The sequence below is a fragment of the Monodelphis domestica genome, chromosome 2, assembly GCF_027887165.1.
Source record: "Monodelphis domestica isolate mMonDom1 chromosome 2, mMonDom1.pri, whole genome shotgun sequence".
NCBI lineage: Eukaryota > Metazoa > Chordata > Mammalia > Didelphimorphia > Didelphidae > Monodelphis > Monodelphis domestica.
In genome coordinates this window covers 198,716,507-198,726,410 of record NC_077228.1, presented here as the reverse complement: position 1 = coordinate 198,726,410, position 9,904 = coordinate 198,716,507, and the positions used below count along the sequence as shown (strand labels likewise).

At 44.5% G+C, this 9,904-nt stretch overlaps 1 protein-coding gene across 4 annotated transcripts in view; it reads left to right on the top strand.

Moving 5' to 3' along the window:
- Nucleotides 1–2,657: 2,657 nt before the first annotated feature.
- The window catches only part of SOCS7 (suppressor of cytokine signaling 7), a 48,609-nt gene continuing 41,362 nt past the window's right edge, over nt 2,658–9,904 (top strand). For 2 of the 4 annotated variants that reach the window (XM_007482335.3, XM_007482333.3), the window contains exon 1: nt 2,658–4,045. In XM_007482335.3, coding sequence (XP_007482397.1) covers nt 2,976–4,045 — 1,070 coding nt within the window. In that variant the 5' untranslated portion in view covers nt 2,658–2,975. The remainder of the gene's footprint in view (nt 4,046–9,904) is intronic. The other 2 variants (XM_056816823.1, XM_001366767.4) reach the window with 1 other exon arrangement.

Here is a 9,904-nt window from a genome sequence, read left to right as displayed (position 1 = left end):
ATACCACATTCTCTCTGCAAATTTACAAAACAGCGTGAAATGAATCAGGTATGGGCTGTTTTTGTAAGTGAAGCACCCAAATATCACCAGAAATATATATCAAATGTACCCTCACCAACATCACATAGAAGTTTACTTTTTACAACTAGATAATGGGTGGCTCAATGGATTGAGAACCAGGCCTAGAGATGAAAGGTCCTGGGTTAAAATCTGTCCTCAGACACTTCCTAGCTATGTGACCTTGGGAAAGTCACTTAACCCCCATCGCCTAGCCCTCACCACTCTTCTGAAGCCTTTGAACCAATACACAGTATTGATTCTAACACAGATGGCAAGGGTTTAAAAAAAAAAACACAAACTAGATGGATGATCTCAAAGTTCTCTTATGGCTCTGACATTTTATAAGCAAATAATGCAGAAATAGAGAAAAATTTTTAATTAAAAATTATTTTGGCCCATGCCTCCCCCCCCCTCCCTTTTCCCCCCCAGTTATCAATTAAGGAGGACACAAAATATTTGGATGAACATTCCCTTCTCTCCTAAAAGGGAATTTTTGTTAAATTGTGTACTGCATAAAGATTTGGATTTGAATTTTGGTTCTATCACCTTCTACCTGTGTGGACCTTGGCAACTTCTCTGAGCCTATGTTTTAACTTCTATAAAGATGGAATATATCCAAGTTCTCTTCCAGGTCTAAAACTTATCTATGATTTCCTGAAGTTCATGGCCAAAGGCAACCAGTAGACAGTAGAGGGAGCTACTGGGTCAAGCCCTCATTTGAAAAAATTTTTTTAATTAATTAGGGAACCCAGTATCTCCAGAGTTTTACAGTTGGGTAGGGAGTTATCTGGAAACCAAGAATTCTGAGTTCTCCATCGGTACCTTTGGATGTTGATTAAAAGAACTTTAATGAAGGCCTCTTTTCATGACATGAGGAGATGATTTCTGGTTTGAGTAGAAGGGATGGCTTAATGAAGGAAAGATCTTATTTGGAATTCTCCATTGGGTCACCATGATCTGCTTGCAGCAAATTCTGGATTTCATTCTTTTCACTTCCTCTAAATCTTGCCCCAAGAGTGGGTGCATGAAATCAGAATACTGGGATATTTGTGTGATTTACATAGACAAATCTCTTAACTTTTCAGCTTACTAGTCACTAGTCGATTTGTATTGATGAAAGAAAGGAGTTTCCATGCCAACAGTTTCTCATACTGAAGCAATCACCCCCCCCCCCCAATATTTATTCTTCTAGCCTCTTACTCCATAGACCCCCTTTCCACCAGCACAAAATTGGCTCAACCTAAATTAAATTACAGGGAAAGAGATTAGGAGGAGGTGCCAGTAGTTGTGTTTTGGGAAGGGGGAAGGCATAGGTATGGATTTATCAGCCTTAACACCAGGATCAATTTTATCTTTCGTACAATAATTTATATAGCACTTTACAGTTATAAAAGTACACAACTCTGGAGGGTGGGTGTACTCAAATAGTTTTTCCAGATGAGAAAACTGAAATCCAGAGAAACTTGCCCCAGGACACAGAGGTAAATGGCTGAGCCATTATTCCAGTCCAGGTCTTCTAATTCAGTGTTTCGCCAAGCATTTAGATCAGTGCTCTTTCCTTTATACCTGCATGTCTCAATCTCCTTTCCTGCAATAGATTTTGCATCCCCAGCCATTATCTCCAATCCTATTTGAGGAGTTCAAATGGCACTGACTGGCTGGGCTCAGCCACCTGAGTCTAGAGCTCTAAACTGCCTAGCAGTAATCTCCTGTAGTGACAAGCCTTATGAGCTGTGGAAGATTACCAGCTATTCCAGGTCACAAGCAAGATATAGGATTTACATGGGAGGAGGGAGAGGGAGATCTGGAGTGAGGACAAATTAGCAAAGCTACTCTGAAATCTAGAAGGCAACATGATGCAATCGAAAAATCTTTGGAGTCACAGGACTTGGGTGCCAATCTCAGCTCTGATGCCTATAAAATTTCTTAAATTCCTAGGGCCTCCATCTGGGAAAGGAGGTGGCTGGATTAGATCTGATGTCTTTTCCAGAGGCAGATCTACAGACCTGATCAAGTTAGGTGAGAGAATGACACTTTTGATCCTTTCTTTGATTTTGTCTTTCTCCTTTCTGGTGAGTGTGGGCGAGTGGAAAGTTTAAATTCCCGGTGCTGAGGGTAAGGGAATCGGAAGGGGGAGGGGGAGAAAAGAAGAGAGAAGGATGTAGAGAGAAGGGAAAAGGAGAGGGAGGGAGAAAAGACAAAGGTGAGTGGGAAAGGAGAGGAGAAAGAAGGGAAGAGAAAGGAGGGAGAGAAGAGAGAAAGAGGAAGGGGGGAGAGAGACTGGAATGAAATGAAGCACGTTGGCTTGGAAGCCTGCGTTACAATGAAGAAGAATGGATTTTTAGTCTACATTGAGAAGAGGGGAGGGGTGGGTGCAAGATAGAAAGAGAGGAAAGCGCGTGAGCAGTGATGCCAAGTACGAGGTAGAGGGCACAACGTAAACCTGTTCCCAAGCTTATAAACCGAATCGTGACACAGCCACAGCCCCGGCAAAGAGGAAGTTGGAGAGGGGAGCAGAAGACGAGGGCGTGGCTTGGTCTGGCATCTACCGGAAGTGACGCCAGGGCAGGGGCGGGGTAGCTCACGGCAGCAGCGGCGCGCGGCTCGGCTCGCGCCGGGCTCCCCCGCCTGTGCTCCCCCACCCCTTTGGAGCCCCCGCCTCCTCCTTCCCTCTAGCGGCCTCCTCCTCCTCCTCTTCCTCCTCCTTCTTCTCCGCCCCCGCCTCCTCCTCCTCCTCCGCCTCCTTCTCCTCCGCCTCCTGCTCGGTCGCCGCCGCCGCGCTCGATGAAGCGGAGGCCGCAGCGGCCGTTGGCGCTGTCGCTCCCGCTACCGGGGCCGCGGCGGGCGGGGCTCCGGCGCGGCCCAGCCTAGTCCCCAGCGGTCCGTCGCTCCGCGCCTCGCTCCCGCCTTCCCCGATGCAGGGGGCCGAGCTCCGGGACGGCGAAGCAGCAGCGGCAGCGGCGGCAGCAGCGGCGGCCTCGTACCGCGTCCTGAGCCGCCTGCTGGGCTACGGAGAATCAGCCTCGGAGCCTGCCCCGCCACCACTGCCGCCCCCGGCCCCGGGCCATGGACCCCAGCCGCTGCCCCCGACCCAGAGCCCGGTTCCACCGCCGCCGCCGCCGCCCTTCCTGCCGAGGCCCGGGCCCCGGGGTTCCCGGCCGCCGCAGCTGATGGTGTTCCGCAACGTGGGGCGGCCGCCCGAGGAGGAGGAGGCGGCGGCGGCGGCGGGACCTGGGCCGGGGCCCTCGGAGCTGCTGTGCCCCCGGCACCGCTGCACCTTGGACCCCAAGGCCCTGCCGCCAGGGCTAGGGTTGGGGCTGGGGCTGGGGTTAGAACGGGGCTGGGGCCCGGCGGCAGCGGCTGCAGCCGCCGCGGGGCTGGAGGCCCACCTGGCGGCGCTGGGGCTGGGGCCGGCCGGCAAGGGTCCGGGACCCGCTGGGGGTAGCTGTCCGTGCGCCCCGCAGCCGTCCGCGCCGCAGGCTCAGCTGCCCGTCGCGGCCCCGCAGTCCGGCGAGGACCCAACGGAAACAAGCGACGCGTTGCTGGTGCTGGAGGCGTTGGAGTCGGAGGCCGAGAGCCTGGAGACCAACAGCTGCTCCGAGGAGGAGCTCAGCAGTCCGGGCCGGGGGGCTGGCGGAGGAGGAGGCGTCGGCCGCCACGCGTCACTGCAGCCTCTGACTCCCGAGCTGCTGCCCGCGCCCTTCCCGCTGCAAGACCTGGTGCCCCCGGGGCGACCCTCCAGAGTGGAGCCCCAGCCGCCCCCGCAACAGCAGCCTCCCGCTGCGCCCCTTCGGCCGCCCCTGGGCACCTCTCGCAAGGGATCGCTTAGAATACGCCTCAGTCGCCTCTTCCGCACGAAGAGCTGTAACGGGGCCTCGGCCGGCGGGGATATGGCCGGCAAGAGGCCTCCAGGGGAGCTGGCTGCCTCCTCTGTGAGTCTGACCGACGTGGGCGGCCCCAGGGCCGGGGAGTCAGAGGCGGCGAGGTGAGCTAGCTGGCGAGTAGGGTGGGGGGTTGGTTGACAAATCCCGCTCTTCCCCCTTTATTTATCCTCTGTCCTCCACTACCTCTTCCCTCCTCTCTTCCTACTTCTTCCTCCCTGTTCCTCCCCCTTCCCTCCTCTTACTCTTACCCTCCCTCCAACCTTTCTTCCCTCTCTCCCTTCTCTCATCCAACTCGCTTCCCTCTTTTCCCCCCTTTCTCAACCTTCTCTTTCCCCTTCTCTGTGTTGCTTCCTTTTTTCCCCATCCCTTATTCTCTTCCCATCTTTCCCTAATAGGCTATGCCTGAGATTTTCCGGCACCAGGTTGAAATGAATGACTGGAGCAATGGCATCCCCTATTACCCTTCTTAGTGAATGACCATATCTCTTTGGTTGAGGAGGCTTTTAAAGTCTCCCTTGCTCTTCTCAGTTAGCCAGTGCAAGTCTCTTGAACACACTGATATATGACCCGTTCTTGGTTTTAAGTTTCTATATAATGTCCTCTGTCCTTCACCTCTAACTTCATGAGTAGCTTCTCTGGATGAATGGTGTTTTGGGACTGGGGTTTGGATGTTTCTTCCATTTCTTCAAGAGGTTTCCTAGGGCAGTCTAGAGTTCACTTGCTGGCTAATAGTATAGAAAAGCAGGGCAGTTTTAATCCTTTCAAAACTAGGCCAGAACTCTAGTTTTGGAAACTTGCTTAAGCTCAGAGCCCCATGTATACTATTCAGCATCCAAACTGGTATATTGGCCATCTAATTTTAGGGCCAGTTGATGAAAATTCTGAATTAGAAAAGGACCTTAATTTCCTTAAATTTTTAATGGAGGTGTAATTTTCCTTTAACTATATTGCTGACAACACTAGTACTATAATGCTTATTTACCAGACTTATAACTGTCTTCTAATGTCTGGTGGCGTTGCAGCTTCTCTTGTAGTGACTGCCATTATGATTTCACTTCCAGGTTTTTTTTGTTTTGTTTTTTGACTAGTTTATGTAGCTTATGAGTGACAGATTCTTGAGGAAATCTCCATTGTACTGGATTAAACTAGGGACATACGGCAGTGCCTGGAAGTAAAGATAGGATTGAATCAGTAATTGGTGGTCTGAGTGCCTCTGTAAGGCATTTGGTGTTGTCCTCATTTTGCTGAAGTTCATTTTTTCTAGGAGATCAGAGTATACGCTTGATTTGACTTTACTGCTACTTTTGAACAGCCTTGCTGTCTGTTCTCCTTGGAGATCAGATCATACATGTTTCTAAAAGAGCTGCCAGTGTATTTTCCCCCTTTAGTTGTGTGAATGTTTGCCCCTTAAGTATCTTTAATGGATTAATGATGGCAACTGAAGACTTGAAGTGTGGCTGCTGAAACAGCTTTTTGTGATGGGTTATATACACTTGAAGCTCCACTTACTAGTGAAAATTAAATTTTCATCAATGGTAGGAATTGAGGGGAAATCAAGCCAAGTGTAATGACATAAGCTAGTTTGCTAATGTTCTTGTGGTTTGTATTGCCTTTGTTTTTTATTGATTAACTACCAGGATTTGGATCTATGATTCCAGTCTCCAAATAGAAGGTATGGTGTAAAATGAGCTGTTTCTGCCAACAGATTTGAAGTAGAAAATGCACATATTGTTACATGGCTTTTGCCTTTGGTAGCAGAAATTAATGACCTTTGAGTGTTCTGGCTCCTACTTTCACAGTGAGCATAATAAAGATTTCTGCTGCAAAGCAAATTGCCTTGTTGCTCAGCAAAGAGGCTTAGTTCAGGATACTGGCAAATTATGTTTTTTGGTCCAGGGGCTTTCTGACAAAGGTATCAAGGCAGTTAGTTGTGTGTGAGGATATCCAGTGTTAGACAGTGGCCTTTTGGTGGAAGAGTGAATTGGCTATCTAGATTTAGGATGCTTGTTTGAATTCCAAAATCAATTTGATGACCTTGGGCAAGTGCCCACCTCTTTTGTGTACCCTGTTTCCCATCTCTAAAATGAGAGACTAACCTCCGCCCTCTCTTTCCCTGCTTTCAGAAACAACATTTTGTGCTGTTTGGAAGAAAAGCTAGGATATGATTGCAGTAGAAGTTAAGTCCTTTTTAAGTGCTTGGCTATGATGCTGCTTGTCATATTTCCCATAGCTTATGATGTGCCAGTCTTGCTGGCAGCCTCACAGCTGTGAGACTTGTTAAAAGTCTGTTCCTGGTATCTATGATTTCTATAGATCGTATTAGTGTGACTCTTAATCCAGCCTTGCTAGGGGAAGGAAATTAAGTAAGATTGTGGTTCTTTGAATCAATGGGACCTAGTAGAGATCAGACACTTGAACCTCTAGCCAAAAGGTAGATGCTTTGTTTCTCTGTTGCATGGCTGGAGTTAATTATGGGGCTAAGCTTTCATTGCAGCATAGTTTGGCTTTTACTAACCCCTGGGTATGTTTGCTAGTATGTCTTCATTCCCTATCTCCCTACCCTCCTCCCCTCTCACTTTTCTTATAGTATGTTATGCAGTACCACAAGCCATTTCACCTGGCTTAGCACTTCTTAATATTTTGTCCCTAAGCAACAACTTTAGTTCTTTTAGAATGCCTTCAAAACTGCTGTATGGATTTGCCCCCTTGCATTCTCTGAGGCCTTTGTGTTTAATCCCAGTTTGTTTAGTGAACACAGTTCAAGTGAGGAAAGAAATGGACCCTACTAGCTCATCAAATTTCATTCCATGGAATCAGGCTAGCATTTATAATACAAATATTGGAATGAGAACAGCAAAGCTACCGCATATGGGTCTAAGTCTGGATACAACATTGTTTCAGAAAAGCCAGAGCAATACCCAAATCTATTTCAAATGTGTTGAAATGGTTGCCCTTTGGATTTGGAAGAAGGAAGAGGGTAGCATCATTTAATATCCTGTTATCCTGATCCTGATCCTGGCCTTCCTAAATTACCTTCCAGAAACATACACATTTGGAATCTGATGCCAGGTGTTTCTATGCATTCTCCTAGGCAGAATTCCTTTAGGAACTAGTTGATAACATTTTTTGACAGGCTCCATAATCATGCAGTTGAGGTGGAGGATGGGTAGAAACAGCATAATTATGATACTTTTCTTTTTTAATGTATGTCTGGAAGAGGTGCTAATCTGGCTTGGTACCAGTTTGGGTTCCTGCTGTTAAGGAAAGACCCGACAAATTTATGAAACCTTCATGTTTCCTTGTAGTGGTCATTATCCAGGGGATCTATTTCTGAACTACACCATGACATCCCAAATGATTTGACTTTTCAGCTACAAAGCTTACCATTTTGGTTCTATCATCTTGTTGATACCTAAAATTGTTTTCTGTCACCCCATTATGGTTAACATTCCCCATCAGAGCTTGATATATGACTTTAGGAAGTATTCTCCATGTATGTTTATAAGTCTTGAATTTTTTACACCCAGAAATAATGACACACTCTGAAACTTTAAACTTTGACCCTTCCTATTTGATTTTCCTTAAAAGTTCCATCATTGGGTGCTTGGAGTTGATACATGAGAGCTAATTTTTGAATCTGACCTTGCAGCACTGAGGCCTTTGTATTGGAATTGAAAATAAAGCCCAGAATTTCTGTACCTTCAGTACAAGCACAAAAATGAAATAGTTTTCTGTGTACTGTTTACTTCATAAGGGATCTAGATACTATTGGTCTGTAAAGCTTTTGGGGGTTTGTATATGACAACCTAGCCTGGCTACTATATTTTGTGAAATTCTTTTTTTATTATTATTGTAAACTTGACAAGCATACATAAACACAAATACTTTTTTTCACAAATATTTTCATATACAAGAACAGAAGAAGAAAAGGATTTTATGTGAAACTGTTAATTTTATTATGTACAGCTTTTTTAAAAAAAATCCTTACTCCCATCTTAGAATTTCTACTGTGTATTGGTTCCAAGTAGTGTAGACAGTGTTAAATGACTAGTTCAGGGATACAGCTAGGAAGACTAGTTCTATTCCCTAAACCATGTAGCTGCCCCTCTTTTCATAATTTCTTATGGCCCAATAATATTTCATTGTATTAAAATACCATAATTTATCTGTTCTCTAGTTGAAGGACATTCCCTTCATTTTCAGTTTTTTGATACAAAAAAGTGTTATATTTTTGAACATATGGATCCTTTCTTTGCTTCTTTGATCTCTTTGGGTTATGCGCCCAATAGTAGTATCACTGGGTCAATTGACATGCACAGTTTAATAACTTTAGGTTTAGACCTAAGTTTTTTTTTCCTGAATGGTTGGTTCAATCCACAGTCCCCACACAAGTGAATTAGTATTACTTTGCCCTTGCATGGTCCTTCCCAACTATTTTAATTTAATTTTCCCTCTTTTTTCCCCCTTTTTCTCATTTTCATCTGTCTGTGTATGATGGAACCTCAGAATTTTAATCTGCATTTTTTCTTTTAAGTGTTTGAAACATTTTCATGTAGTTGATAATTTATTTTGAAAATTGTCTCTTCATATCCTTTTATTTGTCTATTGGGGACTGACTAGCTCTTAATATATTTGTATCCATTCCCTATATACCTTGGATAGTAGACCTTTATAAAAGAATTTTGCTTCAAAGATATTTTCCCAATTCACTGTTTCCTTTGGAACTTCAATTTCCTTGATTTTGTTTGTGCAAAACTTGAAACAGATTTGTCCATTTTGTCTAATGGGATCCTCTTTGTTCTTTTCTTGATTAAGACCTCTTCCTCTAGTCATATTTGTGAAAGGTTTCTTCTTTCTCCATTTTGTTTCTGATGTGACCTTTTATATCTGGGTTCTGTTTTAGTTTGTAACATTGTGGTATATGGTATGAAATGTTAGTCCAAGTAATTTCTACCAGACTGCTTTTGTTTTCTTAGCAAGCAGTTTTTGTTGAAAATTGAATTCTTAACTGGGTAATAGAAATCCTGGTGATTATCAAACACTATGCTACTTTGTTTCATTACTTCTGGGTCTTGTGTGTTTGATGCTTTTCATTGGTTGGTTTTTAATTTTTTTTTGAGTCATTTATTTTTCAAGGGACATATACATAGAGAATATATGGGAGATGAAAGAGGAAATGAGTGGAGGGTAAATAAAGGAAATTTGACTTTAACAGATACCTATAATAACTATAGACAAAACCTTAAATTATCTCAGTCCATACTGTAACTTTATTTTCACCTTTTTTAAAAAGCTGTGAAATGTCTATAAATTTGTTGCTGCTAATTTAGTGATTTGAATTGTGGACTTACTGACATTTGGTGAATAAATGTCCAGAACTGTTAACTTCCACCCTATTCAGCAAACTCATATACTGCCATGCTGAATTCTCACATTTGCCTGCCCCAATCTCCTTCATATTGCCTGACTCTTTACATATTTTCTGTTCCTGGCAAGGTTATGACATTGCTGTGTCCTGGCATACTGTTTAAATGACCTAGGGAATTAGCAAAAGGGATAGGGAATGATATGGACAAAAATAATGTATTTGTTGAAAGAATCCCAACTAGGTTGTTGATATTAACATTAATTAACATTGGTCCCCAAACTTGATATATCATGCCCAGGATGATCTCTATTTGGGTAGCTTTCTGGAGAGATATTAGGAAGTGAATTTTTTAACCTCTCAGTTGTTTATACCTCTCCTACCTATGTGTTCTCCAAATAAGGGAAATCTGTCAGGTGAAACTGTTTGGGGCTTTTTCATGATGGAGCCTAGGCTTAGGTTCATATGCTTTTTATGATCCATGCTTGTTGAATTCCAGATCCTAGAAATTACCCTCCTCCTCTTCTTCCTCTGGGTTTCTAAAATGCGGAGGCGAGAAGATGAGCTGAAGTGAGAAGGCCTGCACAAGATGTGT